Source organism: Anomaloglossus baeobatrachus, chromosome 11, assembly GCF_048569485.1.
Source record: "Anomaloglossus baeobatrachus isolate aAnoBae1 chromosome 11, aAnoBae1.hap1, whole genome shotgun sequence".
Classification (NCBI taxonomy): domain Eukaryota; kingdom Metazoa; phylum Chordata; class Amphibia; order Anura; family Aromobatidae; genus Anomaloglossus; species Anomaloglossus baeobatrachus.
This window is the reverse complement of record NC_134363.1, coordinates 3,595,975-3,618,360: the sequence shown is the minus strand read 5'-3', so window position 1 is coordinate 3,618,360 and position 22,386 is coordinate 3,595,975. Positions and strand designations below refer to the sequence as shown.

Genomic DNA, 22,386 nt, shown 5'->3' with positions numbered 1-22,386 from the left:
TCCATTACTAATCTGAGGGTTTCCCTGAGTGCCGCCACCACAAGCCTAAGGCTCTGTGCCCAAGCTGCGTATTGCACTGCATTGTAAGGCTCTGTGCCCACGCTGCGTATTGCACTGCATTGTAAGGCTCTGTGCCCACCTTGCGTATTTGCATGCAGTTACGCTGCGTATTGCACTGCAGTGTAAGGCTCTGTGCCCACGCTGCGTATTGCACTGCATTGTAAGGCTCTGTGCCCACCGTGCGTATTTGCATGCAGTTACGCTGCGTATTGCACTGCAGTGTAAGGCTCTGTGGCCACGCTGCGTATTGCACTGCAGTGTAAGGCTCTGTGCCCACCTTGCGTATTTGCATGCAGTTACGCTGCGTATTGCACTGCAGTGTAAGGCTCTGTGCCCACCTTGCGTATTTGCATGCAGTTACGCTGCGTATTGCACTGCATTGTAAGGCTCTGTGCCCACGTTGCGTATTTGCATGCAGTTACGCTGCGTATTGCACTGCAGTGTAAGGCTCTGTGCCCACGTTGCATATTTGCATGCAGTTACGCTGTGTATTGCACTGCAGTGTAAGACTCTGTACCCACGCTGCGTATTTGCATGCAGTTACGCTGTGTATTGCACTGCAGTGTAAGGCTCTGTGCCCACGCTGCGTATTTGCATGCAGTTACGCTGTGTATTGCACTGCAGTGTAAGGCTCTGTGCCCACATTGCGTATTTGCATGCAGTTACGCTGCGTATTGCACTGCATTGTAAGGCTCTGTGCCCACGTTGCGTATTTGCATGCAGTTACGCTGCGTATTGCACTGCAGTGTAAGGCTCTGTACCCACGTTGCGTATTTGCATGCAGTTACGCTGCGTATTGCACTGCAGTGTAAGACTCTGTACCCACGCTGCGTATTTGCATGCAGTTACGCTGTGTATTGCACTGCAGTGTAAGGCTCTGTGCCCACATTGCGTATTTGCATGCAGTTACGCTGCGTATTGCACTGCATTGTAAGGCTCTGTGCCCACGTTGCGTATTTGCATGCAGTTACGCTGCGTATTGCACTGCAGTGTAAGGCTCTGTGCCCACGTTGCGTATTTGCATGCAGTTACGCTGCGTATTGCACTGCGTTGTAAGGCTCTGTGCCCACGTTGCGTATTTGCATGCAGTTATGCTGCGTATTGCACTGCTTTGTAAGGCTCTGTGCCCACGTTGCGTATTTGCATGCAGTTACGCTGCGTATTGCACTGCATTGTAAGGCTCTGTGCCCAAGTTGCATATTTGCATGCAGTTACGCTGCGTATTGCACTGCAGTGTAAGGCTCTGTGCCCACGTTGCGTATTTGCATGCAGTTACGCTACGTATTGCACTGCAGTGTAAGGCTATGTGCCCACGTTGCGTATTTGCATGCAGTTACGCTGCATATTGCACTGCAGTGTAAGGCTCTGTGCCCACGTTGCGTATTTGCATGCAGTTACGCTGCGTATTGCACTGCAGTGTAAGGCTATGTGCCCACGTTGCGTATTTGCATGCAGTTACGCTGCATATTGCACTGCAGTGTAAGGCTCTGTGCCCACGTTGCGTATTTGCATGCAGTTACGCTGCATATTGCACTGCATTGTAAGGCTCTGTGCCCACGTTGCGTATTTGCATGCAGTTACGCTGCGTATTGCACTGCAGTGTAAGGCTATGTGCCCACGTTGCGTATTTGCATGCAGTTACGCTGCATATTGCACTGCATTGTAAGGCTCTGTGCCCACGTTGCGTATTTGCATGCAGTTACGCTGCGTATTGCACTGCAGTGTAAGGCTATGTGCGCACGTAGTGTTCTGCAGAAATTTCTGCAGCGATTTGAACAGCACACATGTGCTTCAAATCGCTGCAGAAAGAGTCCGTAATGAAAAAAAAAAAGCCAATTCCATGCGCTCTGAGTGCAGCCCCTCCCATAGACAGAGCAGGGGCTGCAGGCAGAGCGCAGGAAAGAAGTGACATGTCAAATTCTTAGAACACGCGCTTTGTGCAGCAGCCGAAGCACTGAGCTCTAATACGCCACGTGCGCATGGCTCCTGCATAATCTTCATAGATTATGCTGGGGACGCAGGACGCATGCAGTTACGCTGCAGTGCAGATCGCAGCGTAACTGCATGCAAATACGCAACGTGCGCACATAGCCTAACTGCATGCGTCCTGCGTCCCTTGCACAATCTATGACGATTGTGCATAATCCATGCCCACGTTGCATGCTGCCAAATCGCTGCGTTCTAAAAGGCAACATGTCACTTCCTTTGTGCGTTCTGGATGCTTTCTCCATTCTGTCTATGGCAGAGGCTGCATCCAGAGTGCTCGAATTCTGCAGTCACCAACGTTTCAGAAGGCAGCTTTTCATTCTGAAGCGCACATGCAGTGACTTTACGCTGCGGTGCAGAACGCACTCACCTGGCCACATAGCCTTAACGTTACAGCACGCCAGTCACAGTACGGACCTCATTCAGGGCAGCTAAGGGCTTGGACGATATGGTTTGCAAATGTCCAGATATCCACAAAGGCTCTGCACTTCTAAGAGGAGATTTTCAGGGTAAACGTGAGTGCCTGCCACATAGGAGCCAGGCCGTGGGCAGCACACATCTCTGCCCGCCACGATACCTGCGCTCACTAAGCTGCCTACAACCTGGCCTCCCAGACCTCCTCCCTTTACTCTCCTGGTCACACAGCTGGCACTTCTTCTAGCGGCTGGTAGATGGGTAGGGACGGCCCGGGAGCTTAGGAGCATTTCTGCAATCCTGACTCTAGGATTTCCCATATTAACGGTCTAGCACCTCCAATCACACCATAGCAGAAATAACAATGTATAAGATAGTCTTCAGGTGAGAGGGCGCTGGCACAAAGGACAATAGATTCATCGTCACGTATTAGGAAAGCAGAACTACAGGGAAAGTGCCGTCACTTAGTGTTATATTATGACATCAATATCATTGCTAAGAAAGTAACAGAGAAAGTAGGAAGAGGAGGAAGCAAAGTGGAAGGCTCAGAAAACACTAACAAGCTGGAGAGGAATGGTGCTACGTCTATAGGGTTAGTGGAAATAAAGGATGACTGGGTTAGGAAAGGGGCGGAATATATACAGGGCAGCACATACCAACCTTTTCTGAGTGAGGAAACACGACCTACAATCCCAATTAAATCTAGGGAGTGATTTGAGAACATAACTTCCCCAATTTGGTCCCTTTATAGGGTACATCCACCTTCGTAATGAGCCACAATTTCAAGGGTTTCATATGATACTTTTGATGAACCAAGAAAAAAAAATGCGACCAAACCAAAAAATAAAAAATAAAGGGAGCAATCCACAGAGGAACGGGAGGATTTACTGTCTCCAGCCCCCAGGCTTGGATCAAAGTTATCCGCTGTGGGTTGTGACAAAAATATAAAAAAGAAATGAAAAAATACATTATATACAAATAAGTATGTCCCATGACAGCTGCTGTTTCAGGGAAGCATATCCGATAGTATAGACATCCACACGTGGTATATCCTCAGGCCACAATGATTTTGCGTCTTGACTTTTTCCTTTTCGGACATTATACACCATCCTCACTTCGATTATCCCTGTAAAGTCCAACGTTTAGGAAGACGGATATCCCATATTACATTCCACGTAATATAGAGTGCCACGTAATCGCACAATTCCCAGCTTGGTCTGTGTAAATCCCATGTGCACAGTCTTCACTCTTCTTAAACTATTCCCATTGAATACAATCCAGAGCGGTCAGAGGAGAGGTCCCGGCGAGTAACAATCCACCAGCGGAAGGATCCCACCGCACACCACGCCCAGCGGTCCCGAGTAGCTCCAAGGATACATCCACATGGACAGCACCACTATTCCCGCAGGGAGGGTAATCCACACTACGTCAGGACATCCAGCCAGCTGCAGACGACTCCCTTACAAATCCACAGGGTCCCAGCCATTAGGATAAGACTTAGACATTTCCAAACCCAGAGGTAGCACACAGATTTCCCAAAATTTTAAATCCATCAGGGGGAACCTAAGAGTTTTGTGTTTTTTTTCTCTCTCACCATAATAAATACAAAATACCTGCCTAGCAAAACCTTACAACTTACCCATCAAGTCTCCGTTCATAACGTCCTTCCCGTGCATGGAGTGATTGTGGGGGTCCATAAGTGGGCCCCCCACCACCTCCTCTGAAACCAGAAACCTCTCTACTACGAGATGTTATGGAAACTGTCTCATCCAAAACGCGGGCAGCTCCCGGAATGGTGCCCGGCTCGTTATAATCCGTCCGTAGGTCTCGGTCCCCCATTTTGTTGACAGCATTGTGCGCCTTCTGTGCACTTTTAATATCCACAAAATCCACAAACGCTGCCACTCCACCATCAGATCCACGTTTAGGTAAAATTTTGACACTTTCGACGCGTCCATATCTGCAAAAAAGTAGAAAGAAAAAAAAAAAAAAAGAAAAATAAGAAAACATTAGACCATGACTAGAGGCGATCACTTCCATCTTTATCGCATACATATTGCCGCACTACAACAGAACCATGGTTTGGGCAGACCCCGGCGCTCGTCAGATTCCCAATATTCACCAATCTTTGTAATTGGAAGGCGCTTTTATAAGACAAGTCCTAACCTGATCACACAATAACCTCCACAGAAATGGGAACATTTTAGCCTAAAGCTTGACTAATGGCTGAAAAGTGAGAATTCTGTCCTCACACCTGGCAAGCCTTGTGTAAGCGGGGCAGAGAGCAACAACCACGCCCGGGCGGCTCATGCCCAAACTCGCAGGAGCTATCGAGAAAGTAGCATGACGTCTCAACAAATGGACAGGACGACACAGACTGATCAGGGCCACGTCACAGGACGACACACAGACTGATCAGGGCCACGTCACAGGACGACACACAGACTGATCAGGGCCACGTCACAGGACGAGACACAGACTGATCAGGGCCACGTCACAGGACGAGACACAGACTGATCAGGGCCACGTCACAGGACGACACAGACTGATCAGGGCCACGTCACAGGACGACACAGAATGGTCAGGGCCACGTCACAGGACGACACACAGACTGATCAGGGCCACGTCACAGGACGACACACAGACTGATCAGAGCCACGTCACAGGACGACACACAGACTGATCAGGGCCACGTCACAGGACGACACACAGACTGATCAGGGCCACGTCACAGGACGACACACAGACTGATCAGGGCCACGTCACAGGACAACACACAGACTGATCAGGGCCACGTCACAGGACGACACAGACTGATCAGGGCCACGTCACAGGACGACACACAGACTGATCAGGGCCACGTCACAGGACGACACACAGACTGATCAGGGCCACGTCACAGGACGACACACAGACTGATCAGGGCCACGTCACAGGACAACACACAGACTGATCAGGGCCACGTCACAGGACGACACACAGAATGATCAGGGCCACGTCACAGGACGACACAGACTGATCAGGGCCACGTCACAGGACGACACAGACTGATCAGGGCCACATCACAGGACGACACACAGACTGATCAGGGCCACGTCACAGGACGACACACAGACTGATCAGGGCCACGTCACAGGACGACACACAGACTGATCATGGGCCATATCACAGGACGACACACAGACTGATCAGGGGCCAGATCACAGGACGACACAGACTGATCAGGGCCACGTCTCAGGACGACACACAGACTGATCAGGGTCACGTCACAGGACGACACACAGACTGATCAGGGCCACGTCTCAGGACGACACACAGACTGATCAGGGCCACATCACAGGACGACACACAGACTGATCAGGGCCACGTCACAGGACGACACACAGACTGATCATGGGCCATATCACAGGACGACACACAGACTGATCAGGGCCACGTCACAGGACGACACACAGACTGATCAGGGCCACGTCACAGGACGACACACAGACTGATCAGGGCCACGTCACAGGACGACACACAGACTGATCATGGGCCATATCACAGGACGACACAGACTGATCAGGGCCACGTCTCAGGACGACACACAGACTGATCAGGGCCACGTCACAGGACGAGACACAGACTGATCAGGGCCATGTCACAGGACGAGACACAGACTGATCAGGGCCATGTCACAGGACGAGACACAGACTGATCAGGGCCACGTCACAGGACGACACACAGACTGATCAGGGCCACGTCACAGGACGACACACAGACTGATCAGGGCCACGTCACAGGACGACACACAGACTGATCAGGGCCACGTCACAGGACGACACACAGACTGATCAGGGCCACGTCACAGGACGACAGACTGATCAGGGCCACGTCACAGGATGACACACAGACTGATCAGGGCCACGTCACAGGACGACACACAGACTGATCAGGGCCACGTCACAGGACGACACACAGACTGATCAGGGCCACGTCACAGGACAGCCACTTACCAATGCTAGATATGCCCTGATCATGGGAACATGAGACGTGACCCATTCCTTACAAACATCCAGCCTCAATAAGCCCGTGCATTCAGAGCTGGCCGGGGAGGGATGAGAAAACTGGATTTGAGAGAAACAACCCAGATTTGATGCAGTTTTCTACACAATTGTACGTTTTACAGGTGAAATAGATGATAGAGTTCACCACAAAATATATAAAATGTAACAGCACCTCACCACCTGAGATCACCCCAACACGATCAGAACGGACGACTTCAATCAAAGATTGTTTGCTGCGTCATCGCCCCCAAAGAAGCAGCCATGTTTAATAAACCTTCCAGCAGATACCTGCTGGTCCAGGAAAGGTCCTGCTGAAAAAGAGGGTTTCCAGAAGGTCCGGTGTCACTCCATATGGAGTACAATGTGGACGGCTGCGTCAGCAAGACCATTGTGTGCTCGCCCGTTATCTAACCATTAACCGGCCATTTTTACACCTCTGTAGATTCCCTTTAGGTTCGTGTTTGGAAGAAGGTGAAGATTTGCTGATTCAGGTCATCACAGAAGAACAAATAACCACACGGGACCGAGGACACGGCCCTCACTAAATCCTCACAAGCAGCAGTTTGCAGCATTATGCAACAGGATAAGATGCATCTCTAGCTGAACATGACCAGGCCGGGCTATCGCTCACTCATTGCTCTATGCTATAGCCCAGCAGAGGCGAGGGACCTATATGAGGGGCTGTGCATTATAATATAGTGATTATCACACCTAGACACAGGAGAACAGCAGGAGATCCAGTCTGGTTTGCTCTTACAGGCCGGGCTATCGCTCACTCATTGCTCTATGCTATAGCCCAGCAGAGGCGAGGGACCTATATGAGGGGCTGTGCATTATAATATAGTGATTATCACACCTAGACACAGGAGAACAGCAGGAGATCCAGTCTGGTTTGCTCTTACAGGCCGGGCTATCGCTCACTCATTGCTCTATGCTATAGCCCAGCAGAGGCGAGGGACCTATATGAGGGGCTGTGCATTATAATATAGTGATTATCACACCTAGACACAGGAGAACAGCAGGAGATCCAGTCTGGTTTGCTCTTACAGGCCGGGCTATCGCTCACCCATTGCTCTATGCTATAGCCCAGCAGAGGCGAGGGACCTATATGAGGGGCTGTGTATTATAATATAGTGATTATCACACCTAGACACAGGAGAACAGCAGGAGATCCAGTCTGGTTTGCTCTTACAGGCCGGGCCATCGCTCACTCATTGCTCTATGCTATAGCCCAGCAGAGGCGAGGGACCTATATGAGGGGCTGTGCATTATAATATAGTGATTATCACACCTAGACACAGGAGAACAGCAGGAGATCCAGTCTGGTTTGCTCTTACAGGCCGGGCCATCGCTCACTCATTGCTCTATGCTATAGCCCAGCAGAGGCGAGGGACCTATATGAGGGGCTGTGCATTATAATATAGTGATTATCACACCTAGACACAGGAGAACAGCAGGAGATCCAGTCTGGTTTGCTCTTACAGGCCGGGCCATCGCTCACTCATTGCTCTATGCTATAGCCCAGCAGAGGCGAGGGACCTATATGAGGCGCTGTGCATTATAATATAGTGATTATCACACCTAGACACAGGAGAACAGCAGGAGATCCAGTCTGGTTTGCTCTTTCAGGCCGGGCTATCGCTCACCCATTGCTTTATGCTATAGCCCAGCTGAGGCGAGGGACCTATATGAGGGGCTGTGCATTATAATATAGTGATTATCACACCTAGACACAGGAGAACAGCAGGAGATCCAGTCTGGTTTGCTCTTACAGGCCGGGCTATCGCTCACCCATTGCTTTATGCTATAGCCCAGCTGAGGCGAGGGACCTATATGAGGGGCTGTGCATTATAATATAGTGATTATCACACCTAGACACAGGAGAACAGCAGGAGATCCAGTCTGGTTTGCTCTTACAGGCCGGGCTATCGCTCACTCATTGCTCTATGCTATAGCCCAGCAGAGGCGAGGGACCTATATGAGGCGCTGTGTATTATAATATAGTGATTATCACACCTAGACACAGGAGAACAGCAAGAGATCCAGTCTGGTTTGCTCTTACAGGCCGGGCTATCGCTCACTCATTGCTCTATGCTATAGCCCAGCAGAGGCGAGGGACCTATATGAGGGGCTGTGCATTATAATATAGTGATTATCACACCTAGACACAGGAGAACAGCAGGAGATCCAGTCTGGTTTGCTCTTACAGGCCGGGCTATCGCTCACCCATTGCTTTATGCTATAGCCCAGCAGAGGCGAGGGACCTATATGAGGGGCTGTGCATTATAATATAGTGATTATCACATCTAGACACAGGAGAACAGCAGGAGATCCAGTCTGGTTTGCTCTTACAGGCCGGGCTATCGCTCACCCATTGCTTTATGCTATAGCCCAGCAGAGGCGAGGGACCTATATGAGGGGCTGTGCATTATAATATAGTGATTATCACACCTAGACACAGGAGAACAGCAGGAGATCCAGTCTGGTTTGCTCTTACAGGCCGGGCTATGGCTCACTCATTGCTCTATGCTATAGCCCAGCAGAGGCGAGGGACCTATATGAGGGGCTGTGCATTATAATATAGTGATTATCACACCTAGACACAGGAGAACAGCAGGAGATCCAGTCTGGTTTGCTCTTACAGGCCGGGCTATCGCTCACCCATTGCTTTATGCTATAGCCCAGCAGAGGCGAGGGACCTATATGAGGGGCTGTGCATTATAATATAGTGATTATCACACCTAGACACAGGAGAACAGCAGGAGATCCAGTCTGGTTTGCTCTTACAGGCCGGGCTATCGCTCACCCATTGCTTTATGCTATAGCCCAGCAGAGGCGAGGGACCTATATGAGGCGCTGTGCATTATAATATAGTGATTATCACACCTAGACACAGGAGAACAGCAGGAGATCCAGTCTGGTTTGCTCTTACAGGCCGGGCTATCGCTCACTCATTGCTCTATGCTATAGCCCAGCAGAGGCGAGGGACCTATATGAGGGGCTGTGCATTATAATATAGTGATTATCACACCTAGACACAGGAGAACAGCAGGAGATCCAGTCTGGTTTGCTCTTACAGGCCGGGCTATCGCTCATCCATTGCTCTATGCTATAGCCCAGCAGAGGCGAGGGACCTATATGAGGGGCTGTGCATTATAATATAGTGATTATCACACCTAGACACAGGAGAACAGCAGGAGATCCAGTCTGGTTTGCTCTTACAGGCCGGGCTATCGCTCATCCATTGCTTTATGCTATAGCCCAGCAGAGGCGAGGGACCTATATGAGGGGCTGTGCATTATAATATAGTGATTATCACACCTAGACACAGGAGAACAGCAGGAGATCCAGTCTGGTTTGCTCTTACAGGCCGGGCCATCGCTCACTCATTGCTCTATGCTATAGCCCAGCAGAGGCGAGGGACCTATATGAGGGGCTGTGCATTATAATATAGTGATTATCACACCTAGACACAGGAGAACAGCAGGAGATCCAGTCTGGTTTGCTCTTACAGGCCGGGCTATCGCTCATCCATTGCTTTATGCTATAGCCCAGCAGAGGCGAGGGACCTATATGAGGGGCTGTGCATTATAATATAGTGATTATCACACCTAGACACAGGAGAACAGCAGGAGATCCAGTCTGGTTTGCTCTTACAGGCCGGGCAGCTACACCAGGGTCTAATATTTTAAATATTCATCTGCCAATCAGAAGCATCAATACAAAAGGTACATTAACAAGCAGAAGGCCTCTTTCAGAGCTCAGTTATTATTGCACGAGATCTTTGCTGCTTGTACCTATAATAGTCTATGGGGTAGCTCATATTGTGTTGAATCAAACTCGCCACTGAAGGTCAATGGGTCCATGGGAAAAAAAAAAAGACGGTGCTCAGATGCTACCGCGTCCTAATAATAATAATTTATATTTCTATAGCACTGTACAATAGACTGCCTGATCGGAGAAGCTTGAGAAACTTCAGTTGATTTTATATTTTTCAGCCGGGAAAAAGTGATGAAATCCTGACCAAACTGATAGTAACAAGTCCGATCAAACACACTAATTAAACTTGGACTGTTCTGCGTGCGGGAAAAATCCCAAACATCTGAATGAGCCCTTAGGGTGTGTTCACATGGTGCAGATTTCTGGCAGACTGACGGAGTCACCTATTTATATGAAGCCGCGGTGTATGATGCATCTACCTCAATGCCAGCGCGTGTGTATGACGTAGACGCGTCATGGACCGCGACTTCCGAATAAGGAAGAGCAAGATGGCCGAAAGGAGAGGCGCCGGTCCCGGAGAACGGCACCACCCATCCGACTGGTGTGCAGCAGAACGACCTTCTAAGTGAGTATTGTAAAGTGTTTTTTATGTTATACCCAGCGGCCTGGGCTCTTATATACAGCATGTTAGAATGCTGTATATAAGAGCCCACTGGTGGTGGCCGCAGCTTATAGGGCAAAAAACTAGTGACAGGTTCCCTTTCACAGCAGATTGAAATATTTCCCGGGCGTCTCTTAGAAGTGACCGGGGTCACATGCAGATTTTGGTGTCGATTTGATCCTTTTGTAAAGGAAGAAATTGGTGATGAAAGCGAACAAATAAAAACCTGACCTCATGCAAATCTAGAATGGGACAAGGCCCGGCGATTTCCATGTCGCTTCGCTCTGTACGGTCATTCCCAGCGTCTCGGCCCCGTGTGAACACTCTGTAGGGGTCTCACAATTAAACCTTTGGGACAAGTTTCCATGTCGGAAGAAATAGAAGACTTGTTCAAATGTTTTCCTTGGTCGTCGCTTAATCAGAAGCAATAGAGATGTAAATTGTGGCCATTGTATAATGCAAAAATAATCAAACACCGCATAAAACTGGCAAGAAATTGCACAAGTGTCTCCATACAACAAACAACGTGAAGGAAAGGAGATCATTCAGACAAGGTAGCCAATATCCGGGGACAAATCACGTTCTACTCTGAGGATCTATAACCAGATGATGTGACATAACGAGTCCGGCCGCTGAAGCTAAAAAAAACCAACATGTTCCAGAATGTGTCCTTGAGTGACGAGGCTGTAAAGCGTGAGTCAGTAAATAGGCATGTCACTGAAAACACACCACAATCATTAACCATGAGAAGTATGGGAGAACACCGGGAGGAGGCCCGGACCCCAGTGTACGCCAGTGAAGACGATGGCGGCAAGGTGGGAGCATCCGGCCCGCGGACCCTTCCTCCACCATGGTCATTATGTGGCACGACGGGCACCATCAGCAGATTTACATACATATGACGAATACGGATGATAAAAGATCCCATCTACACCATATAAGAGTAACTGATGGGCTCTGCAGTATTTTTCATTGGTTACTACACAGAATATTTCGGGTCTAGGAGCGTGACAGCGGTAGACCAAGAGCAGCCCAATCCAATGTTAGGGGGTTTCCCCACTACCCCCCAAAACGGTGTTTAGTTTGGGGAAAATGACAGTAAACATACTACTGAGGCAATCAGCGAGCAATTCACATGTAATATACACTGGAGAAAAGCATTTATCTAACAAGAGGCTGAGGAGGTGCCCCCCCCCCCCCCCCCCCCCCGCACAATAGCAAAGCGCTGTTTACACATTCACAAGGACAATGCGACCGCGGAAAAATAGCCAACAATTTCTACATGGGAAAGATGGCTGCATCTCCCCGCACAAGAGAGCACATGTTGTGTGGAGCTCTGTTCAGGGGCTGGGGGATGGGTGGGAACAAGGACTGAAGAGAACAAAAACAAAATGCAGCAGGGCAGGAGCTGCAGCGCGTCTGGAGACTGTCTGCAGCGCTCGCTCCGCTCTTATTTGCGGATGCAGCACACGATCGTCAGCTCCGTTATTTTACATGGTAATATCTATTATAAAAGCGCAGTGGCGGCTCCACGGCAGATGCCCTGCTCTCTACAAGAGACGCTTATTGTGAATATGCCACCGAAATCCCGCCCTCGCTGCATCGCTTAGCAACATCTCCATGGTAACTTTGGGCACAATATTTAAAGCCCTATTCAGTTGCTGTGAAAATCCTAGCAACACAAGAGGCTTTATTTGCTCAATCCTGCAGAGTACAAAATGTCAGATTAATCTGGGGCTCCAAAAATAACCTGCGCTGAAGGCGAGGAGCCCCCCTGGCATGTGTCCACGCCTGAATGTGACAGCAGCGGCACTGCAGCGAGGAACATGGCGGAGCACAGCTTCTGTGTACACTACTTGTGCCCGGATCGCACACGCTGGGGGCTGAAAGGGAGCCGGACGCCATTTTAAGGAGATCCTCCACTCCGTGGCTGGGAACTATCCATACAAGGATGAAGAGTGCGGGGTGCACGGCTCCCCTCCCCCACTCTACAATACACTCAAGACATTTTGCTTTTGTGCACAGAAACGACAAGAGCATTGCCCGTGGCTGGGTACGTTCCCCCCATCACAGGGAGTGCGTGCGAGAGCCTCTGGGTCTATGCCCAGCAACCATAGACAAAACCGCATCCAGGGCTCACATTCCCACGAAATCCGGGACTAGAGAGCAACGACATCCCGCAGCTCCCCTCCCCCACACACAGAAAGCAGAGGGGAGGAAGGGTAAAATGTTTAATAATTCACCAGCCCAAGAGCACAAATCACAAACAATACGAGCTCCTGCACCTCCAGCAGCACAGGACCGTGCACACACACAGCGGCCATTGCCACAGCACACAGAAAGGGGCCCCAGCTCAGACCCAGAGCATACGGGCACACACACAGCGGCCATTGCCACAGCACACAGAAAGGGGCCCCAGCTCAGACCCAGAGCATACGGGCACACACACAGCGGCCATTGCCACAGCACACAGAAAGGGGCCCCAGCTCAGACCCAGAGCATACGGGCACACACACAGCGGCCATTGCCACAGCACACAGAAAGGGGCCCCAGCTCAGACCCAGAGCATACGGGCACACACAGAGCGGCCATTGCCACAGCACACAGAAAGGGGCCCCAGCTCAGACCCAGAGCATACGGGCACAGCCAGAGCGGCCATTGCCACAGCACACAGAAAGGGGCCCCAGCTCAGACCCAGAGCATACGGGCACACACACAGCGGCCATTGCCACAGCACACAGAAAGGGGCCCCAGCTCAGACCCAGAGCATACGGGCACACACACAGCGGCCATTGCCACAGCACACAGAAAGGGGCCCCAGCTCAGACCCAGAGCATACGGGCACACACAGAGCGGCCATTGCCACAGCACACAGAAAGGGGCCCCAGCTCAGACCCAGAGCATACGGGCACAGCCAGAGCGGCCATTGCCACAGCACACAGAAAGGGGCCCCAGCTCAGACCCAGAGTATACGGGCACACACAGAGCGGCCATTGCCACAGCACACAGAAAGGGGCCCCAGCACAGACCCAGAGCATACGGGCACACACACAGCGGCCATTGCCACAGCACACAGAAAGGGGCCCCAGCTCAGACCCAGAGCATACGGGCACAGCCAGAGCGGCCATTGCCACAGCACACAGAAAGGGGCCCCAGCTCAGACCCAGAGCATACGGGCACACTCAGAGCGGCCATTGCCACAGCACACAGAAAGGGGGCCCCAGCTCAGACCCAGAGCATACGGGCACACTCAGAGCGGCCATTGCCACAGCACACAGAAAGGGGGCCCCAGCTCAGACCCAGAGTATACGGGCACACACAGAGCGGCCATTGCCACAGCACACAGAAAGGGGCCCCAGCTCAGACCCAGAGCATACGGGCACACACACAGCGGCCATTGCCACAGCACACAGAAAGGGGCCCCAGCTCAGACCCAGAGCATACGGGCACAGCCAGAGCGGCCATTGCCACAGCACACAGAAAGGGGCCCCAGCTCAGACCCAGAGCATACGGGCACACACAGAGCGGCCATTGCCACAGCACACAGAAAGGGGCCCCAGCTCAGACCCAGAGCATACGGGCACACACACAGCGGCCATTGCCACAGCACACAGAAAGGGGCCCCAGCTCAGACCCAGAGCATACGGGCACACACACAGCGGCCATTGCCACAGCACACAGAAAGGGGCCCCAGCTCAGACCCAGAGCATACGGGCACACACACAGCGGCCATTGCCACAGCACACAGAAAGGGGGCCCCAGCTCAGACCCAGAGCATACGGGCACACACACAGCGGCCATTGCCACAGCACACAGAAAGGGGCCCCAGCTCAGACCCAGAGTATACGGGCACACACAGAGCGGCCATTGCCACAGCACACAGAAAGGGGCCCCAGCTCAGACCCAGAGCATACGGGCACACACAGAGCGGCCATTGCCACAGCACACAGAAAGGGGGCCCCAGCTCAGACCCAGAGCATACGGGCACACACACAGAGCGGCCATTGCCACAGCACACAGAAAGGGGCCCCAGCTCAGACCCAGAGCATACGGGCACACACACAGCGGCCATTGCCACAGCACACAGAAAGGGGCCCCAGCTCAGACCCAGAGCATACGGGCACAGCCAGAGCGGCCATTGCCACAGCACACAGAAAGGGGCCCCAGCTCAGACCCAGAGCATACGGGCACACTCAGAGCGGCCATTGCCACAGCACACAGAAAGGGGGCCCCAGCTCAGACCCAGAGCATACGGGCACACACAGAGCGGCCATTGCCACAGCACACAGAAAGGGGCCCCAGCTCAGACCCAGAGCATACGGGCACACAGACCAAGACACTGCACCCGCAGCAGGGACTGTGCCCCGAGACTGGCATCACCACCCACAGAAGAACGGGCACAGCCAGAGCGGCCATTGCCACAGCACACAGAAAGGGGGCCCCAGCTCAGACCCAGAGCATACGGGCACACAGACCTAGACACTGCACCCGCAGCAGGGACTGTGCCCCGAGACTGGCATCACCACCCACAGAAGAACGGGCACACACAGAGCGGCCATTGCCACAGCACACAGAAAGGGGGCCCCAGCTCAGACCCAGAGCATACGGGCACACACAGAGCGGCCATTGCCACAGCACACAGAAAGGTGGCCCCAGCTCAGACCCAGAGCATACGGGCACACACAGAGCGGCCATTGCCACAGCACACAGAAAGGTGGCCCCAGCTCAGACCCAGAGCATACGGGCACACAGCCCTAGACACTGCACCCGCAGCAGGGACTGTGCCCCGAGACTGGCATCACCACCCACAGAAGAACGGGCACAGCCAGAGCGGCCATTGCCACAGCACACAGAAAGGGGCCCCAGCTCAGACCCAGAGCATACGGGCACACAGACCAAGACACTGCACCCGCAGCAGGGACTGTGCCCCGAGACTGGCATCACCACCCACAGAAGAACGGGCACAGCCAGAGCGGCCATTGCCACAGCACACAGAAAGGGGGGCCCAGCTCAGACCCAGAGCATACGGGCACACACAGAGCGGCCATTGCCACAGCACACAGAAAGGGGCCCCAGCTCAGACCCAGAGCATACGGGCACATACACACAGACCTAGACACTGCACCCGCAGCAGGGACTGTGCCCCGAGACTGGCATCACCACCCACAGAAGAACGGGCACACACAGAGCGGCCATTGCCACAGCACACAGAAAGGTGGCCCCAGCTCAGACCCAGAGCATACGGGCACACAGACCTAGACACTGCACCCGCAGCAGGGACTGTGCCCCGAGACTGGCATCACCACCCACAGAAGAACGGGCACACACAGAGCGGCCATTGCCACAGCACACAGAAAGGTGGCCCCAGCTCAGACCCAGAGCATACGGGCACATAGACCAAGACACTGCACCCGCAGCAGGGACTGTGCCCCGAGACTGGCATCACCACCCACAGAAGAACGGGCACAGCCAGAGCGGCCATTGCCACAGCACACAGAAAGGTGGCCCCTAGCTCAGACCCAGAGTATACGGGCACAGCCAGAGCGGCCATTGCCACAGCACACAGAAAGGTGGCCCCTAGCTCAGACCCAGAGCATACGGGCACATAGACCCAGCCCTAGACACTGCACCCGCAGCAGAGACTGTGCCCCGAGACTGGCATCACCACCCACAGAAGAACGGGCACACACAGAGCGGCCATTGCCACAGCACACAGAAAGGTGGCCCCAGCTCAGACCCAGAGCATACGGGCACACAGACCTAGACACTGCACCCGCAGCAGGGACTGTGCCCAGAGACTGGCATCACCACCCACAGAAGAACGGGCACAGCCAGAGCGGCCATTGCCACAGCACACAGAAAGGTGGCCCCAGCTCAGACCCAGAGCATACGGGCACACACACACAGACCTAGACACTGCACCCGCAGCAGAGACTGTGCCCCGAGACTGGCATCACCACCCACAGAAGAACGGGCACACACAGAGCGGCCATTGCCACAGCACACAGAAAGGTGGCCCCTAGCTCAGACCCAGAGCATACGGGCACATACACACAGCCCTAGACACTGCACCCGCAGCAGGGACTGTGCCCCGAGACTGGCATCACCACCCACAGAAGAACGGGCACACACAGAGCGGCCATTGCCACAGCACACAGAAAGGTGGCCCCAGCTCAGACCCAGAGCATACGGGCACACAGCCCTAGACACTGCACCCGCAGCAGGGACTGTGCCCCGAGACTGGCATCACCAGCAACAGAAGAACGGGCACAGAGAGCGGCCATTGCCACAGCACACAGAAAGGTGGCCCCTAGCTCAGACCCAGAGCATACGGGCACATACACACAGCCCTAGACACTGCACCCGCAGCAGGGACTGCGCCCCGAGACTGGCATCACCACCCACAGCAACAGAAGAACAGGCACAGACATAATGCAGCCCCGGGAGCCAGCGGCACAACCAAGGACAGGATAAACCGGTGGCTGCAGCGGTGGCACCAGGTCCCCACTGCTCTGGAGCCATTAGCTTCTCTGTCTATAGTAATCGCGATTTATGAAATGTCACAATCTCCCACCACTTCCCCCGCCAGCCCTTGTCTGGGGTAAATCATTAGAGGCTTCTCCCGCCAGCCCTCGTCTGGGGTAAATCATTAGATGTTTCTCCCGCCAGCCCCCGTCTGGGGTAAATCATTAGATGCTTCTCCCGCCAGCCCCCGTCTGGGGTAAATCATTAGATGCTTCTACCGCCAGCCCCCGTCTGGGGTAACTCATTAGATGCTTCTCCCACCAGCCCCCGTCTGGGGTAAATCATTAGAGGCTTCTCCCGCCAGCCCTCGTCTGGGGTAAATCATTAGAGGTTTCTCCCGCCAGCCCCCATCTGGGGTAAATCATTCGAGGCTTCTCCCACCAGCCCCCGTCTGGGGTAAATCATTAGAGGCTTCTCCCGCCAGCCCCCGTCTGGGGTAAATCATTAGAGGCTTCTCCCGCCAGCCCCCGTCTGGGGTAAATCATTAGAGGCTTCTCCCGCCAGCCCTCGTCTGGGGTAAATCATTAGAGGCTTCTCCCGCCAGCCCTCGTCTGGGGTAACTCATTAGAGGTTTCTCCCGCCAGCCCCCGTCTGGGGTAAATCATTAGAGGCTTCTCCCGCCAGCCCCCATCTGGGGTAAATCATTAGAGGCTTCTCCCGCCAGCCCCCGTCTGGGGTAAATCATTAGAGGCTTCTCCCGCCAGCCCCCGTCTGGGGTAAATTGCTAGAGGTTTCTCCCGCCAGCCCTTGTCAGGGGTAAATTGCTAGAGGTTTCTCCCGCCAGCCCTTTTCAGGGGTAAATTGCTAGAGGTTTCTCCCGCCAGCCCTTTTCAGGGGTAAATTGCTAGAGGTTTCTCCCGCCAACAAACATTACCAGGCAAAACACCGCTTCTTAAAAAATAAAAAAAAAATGTAAAATGATTAATCTAAGCCATCCAATCACAGAACCTAGAAAATGGTGTGTGAGGGGGAAAACGTCAGACCCAACCACAGAGCCGCCAAAGAAGGGGGGGGGGGGGCGTGAGAACCAAACTACGGAGCTGCCAGAGGAGGGGGGGGACGTGAGGTCCAAACCACGGAGCCGCCAGAGGAGGGGGGAGACGTGAGGTCCAAACCACGGAGCCGCCAGAGGAGGGGGGAGACGTGAGGTCCAAACCACGGAGCCGCCAGAGGAGGGGGGAGACGTGAGGTCCAAACCACGGAGCCGCCAGAGGAGGGGGGAGACGTGAGGTCCAAACCACGGAGCCGCCAGAGGAGGGGGGACGTGAGGTCCAACCACGGAGCCGCCAAACGGGGGATATGTCAGTTCCAACCACATAGCCACCAGAAAAGGGGGATGAGGTCCAGCCACACAGTCACCAAAGAAAAGAAGATGTCCGGTCCAATCACGGAGCCACCAGGGAAGAGGGACGTCAGAGAAGAGGGGTGAGGCATCAGTTCCAACCACGGGGTCACCAGAAGGGGGGGGGGGGCAGACATTGGGCCCAACCATGGGGCCACCAGAGACAGATGGGACATGAGGCCCAACCATGGGGCCACCAGAGACAGATGGGACATGAGGCCCAACCATGGGGCCACCAGAGGGGGGGGGGGTGTTAGGGTTTAGTCAGGTATCCAACAACCAAATTCTGTTATAACGAGGGCACAGGGCTCCCTTCACCCAGAAACAGCTGCGACAACCATTGTAATGGGGTACAGTGAACAAACCCATCAGAACACTGGTGTGCACCGGGCAACTGAGTTGAATCCTGTCAGGAATATTCGGGGTGCAGGAGATAAATCCTGCCAGGAATATTCGGGGTGCAGGAGATAAATCCTGTCAGGAATATTCGGGGTGCAGGACATAAATCTGAGGTATATCCTGCCAGGAATATTCGGGGTGCAGAAGATAAATCTGAGGTAAATCCTGCCAGGAATATTCGGGGTGCAGAAGATAAATCTGAGGTAAATCCTGTCAGGAATATTCGGGGTGCAGGAGATAAATCTGAGGTAAATCCTGCCAGGAATATTCGGGGTGCAGAAGATAAATCTGAGATAAATCCTGTCAGGAATATTCGGGGTGCAGGAGATAAATCTGAGGTAAATCCTGCCAGGAATATTCGGGGTGCAGAAGATAAATCTGAGATAAATCCTGTCAGGAATATTCGGGGTGCAGGAGATAAATCTGAGGTAAATCCTGTCAGGAATATTCGGGGTGCAGGAGATAAATCTGAGGTAAATCCTGCCAGGAATATTCGGGGTGCAGGAGATAAATCTGAGGTAAATCCTGCCAGGAATATTCGGGGTGCAGGAGATAAATCTGAGGTAAATCCTGCCAGGAATATTCGGGGTGCAGGACACAAATCTGAGGTAAATCCTGTCAGGAATATTCGGGGTGCAGGAGATAAATCTGAGGTAAATCCTGCCAGGAATATTCGGGGTGCAGAAGATAAATCTGAGATAAATCCTGCCAGGAATATTCGGGGTGCAGAAGATAAAACTGAGATAAATCCTGCCAGGAATATTCGGGGTGCAGGAGATAAATCTGAGGTAAATCCTGCCAGGAATATTCGGGGTGCAGAAGATAAATCTGAGATAAATCCTGTCAGGAATATTCGGGGTGCAGGAGATAAATCTGAGGTAAATCCTGCCAGGAATATTCGGGGTGCAGGAGATAAATCTGAGATAAATCCTGCCAGGAATATTCGGGGTGCAGGAGATAAATCTGAGGTAAATCCTGCCAGGAATATTCGGGGTGCAGGAGATAAATCTGAGATAAATCCTGCCAGGAATATTCGGGGTGCAGGAGATAAATCTGAGGTAAATCCTGTCAGGAATATTCGGGGTGCAGGAGATAAATCTGAGGTAAATCCTGTCAGGAATATTCGGGGTGCAGGAGATAAATCTGAGGTAAATCCTGTCAGGAATATTCGGGGTGCAGGAGATAAATCTGAGGTAAATCCTGTCAGGAATATTCGGGGTGCAGGAGATAAATCTGAGGTAAATCCTGTCAGGAATATTCGGGGTGCAGGAGATAAATCTGAAGTAAATCCTGTCAGGAATATTCGGGGTGCAGGAGATAAATCTGAGGTAAATCCTGTCAGGAATATTCGGGGTGCAGGAGATAAATCTGAGATAAATCCTGTCAGGAATATTCGGGGTGCAGGAGATAAATCTGAGGTAAATCCTGCCAGGAATATTCGGGGTGCAGAACATAAATCTGAAGTAAATCCTGTCAGGAATATTGGGGTACACGCTGATATGCGGGTGCAGGGCGAATATCTGAGGTAAATCCAGTCAGGAATATTCGGGTTCAGGACATAAATCTGAGGTAAATCCTATCAGGAATATTCGGGGTGCAGGACATAAATCTGAGGTAAATCCAGTCAGGAATATTCGGGTTCAGGACATAAATCTGAGGTAAATCCTATCAGGAATATTCGGGGTGCAGGACACAAATCTGAGGTAAATCCTGTCAGGAATATTCGGGGTGCAGGACACAAATCTGAGGTAAATCCTGTCAGGAATATTCGGGGTGCAGGACATAAATCTGAGGTAAATCCTGTCAGGAATATTCGGGGTGCAGGACATATATCTGAAGTAAATCCTGTCAGGAATATTGGGGTACACGCTGATATGCGGGTGCAGGGCGAATATCTGAGGTAAATCCAGTCAGGAATATTCGGGTTCAGGACATAAATCTGAGGTAAATCCTGTCAGGAATATTGGGGTACCCGCTGAATATCTGAGGTAAATCCCGTCGGGCACACTCGGTATATTCGGGTGCAGTCAGTTAATCCTGTCAGCAGTTGTCGGTAACAGCCGGTATAGTCCGTTTCCAGCCCCGGTTGAGCTCTCGGTGCATCTTCCGCCACGTCGCGGCCACTCACCGTTTGAAATGCTCGATAATCTTGTCATCCCGCACGTTCTCGGGTAAGTTCCCCACCCACAGGTGCCTGGTTTCCCGGACCATGCTGGCTCGGTTTTCCGGCTCATGCAGACGGAGGTGGGGGGAGGTGTCCCGTTGAGCGCAACATTGGCGGGCCGGGTGCAGGGATCTCTTCAGATTTACTCGTTTTTCTCCACCGTGTCCCGGTCACACACGCACAACCAGCCCTTCGGCGCCGACACTGCGTTTGCGCATGCGCGGCGGCCACTGAGGTGAATGGGGAGCTGAGGGGGCGGTGGAGGGCGGGGCCGTTGTGCGCATGCGCTAACATTTTGGTTTCCAATCTGCGCAGATGCCAGCGGCGGTTCTCATCAATGCGCCTGCGCACTGACATTTGGCTGTGAAATCCTGAAGAGGGAGCGCTGGGAAAATACAGAGGGAGGGGGAGGGGAAGGGAGGGTGTGAGAACGAAAAAGAGGAGGAGCGAGAGGGAGGAGCGAGAGGGAGGAGCGAGAGGGAGGAGCGAGAGGGAGGAGCGAACACAGCACTAAGAAGAGCCCACTCAGTATACGGGAGGGACAGAGGGTGCCCAGCACACGGGAGAGAGCCCCCCCAGCACACGGGAGAGAGCCCCCCCAGCACACGGGAGAGAGCCCCCCAGCACACGGCAGAGAGCCCCCCAGCACACGGCAGAGAGCCCCCCCAGCACACGGCAGAGAGCCCCCCCAGCACACGGGAGAGAGCCCCCAGCACACGGGAGAGAGCCCCCAGCACACGGCAGAGAGCCCCCCAGCACACGGCAGAGAGCCCCCCAGCACACGGCAGAGAGCCCCCCAGCACACGGGAGAGAGCCCCCCAGCACACGGCAGAGAGCCCCCCAGCACACGGCAGAGAGCCCCCCAGCACACGGCAGAGAGCCCCCCCAGCACACGGGAGAGAGCCCCCCCAGCACACGGGAGAGAGCCCCCCCAGCACACGGCAGAGAGCCCCCCAGCACACGGCAGAGAGCCCCCCCAGCACACGGCAGAGAGCCCCCCCAGCACACGGGAGAGAGCCCCCCAGCACACGGCAGAGAGCCCCCCAGCACACGGCAGAGAGCCCCCCAG

At 53.2% G+C, this 22,386-nt stretch overlaps 1 protein-coding gene across 4 annotated transcripts in view; it reads right to left on the bottom strand.

Annotated features, from left to right (window-relative positions):
- SPEN (spen family transcriptional repressor) overlaps positions 1-21,521 on the bottom strand; it is a 106,487-nt gene extending 84,966 nt beyond the window's left edge. For 3 of the 4 annotated variants that reach the window (XM_075328160.1, XM_075328162.1, XM_075328161.1), the window contains exons 1-2: positions 21,282-21,521; positions 4,100-4,420 (exon numbers count right to left, since the gene is read on the bottom strand). In XM_075328160.1, the coding sequence (XP_075184275.1) occupies positions 4,100-4,420; positions 21,282-21,364 (404 nt within the window). In that variant the 5' untranslated portion in view covers positions 21,365-21,521. The other variant, XM_075328163.1, reaches the window with a different exon arrangement.
- Between the last annotated feature and the right edge of the window lie 865 nt (positions 21,522-22,386).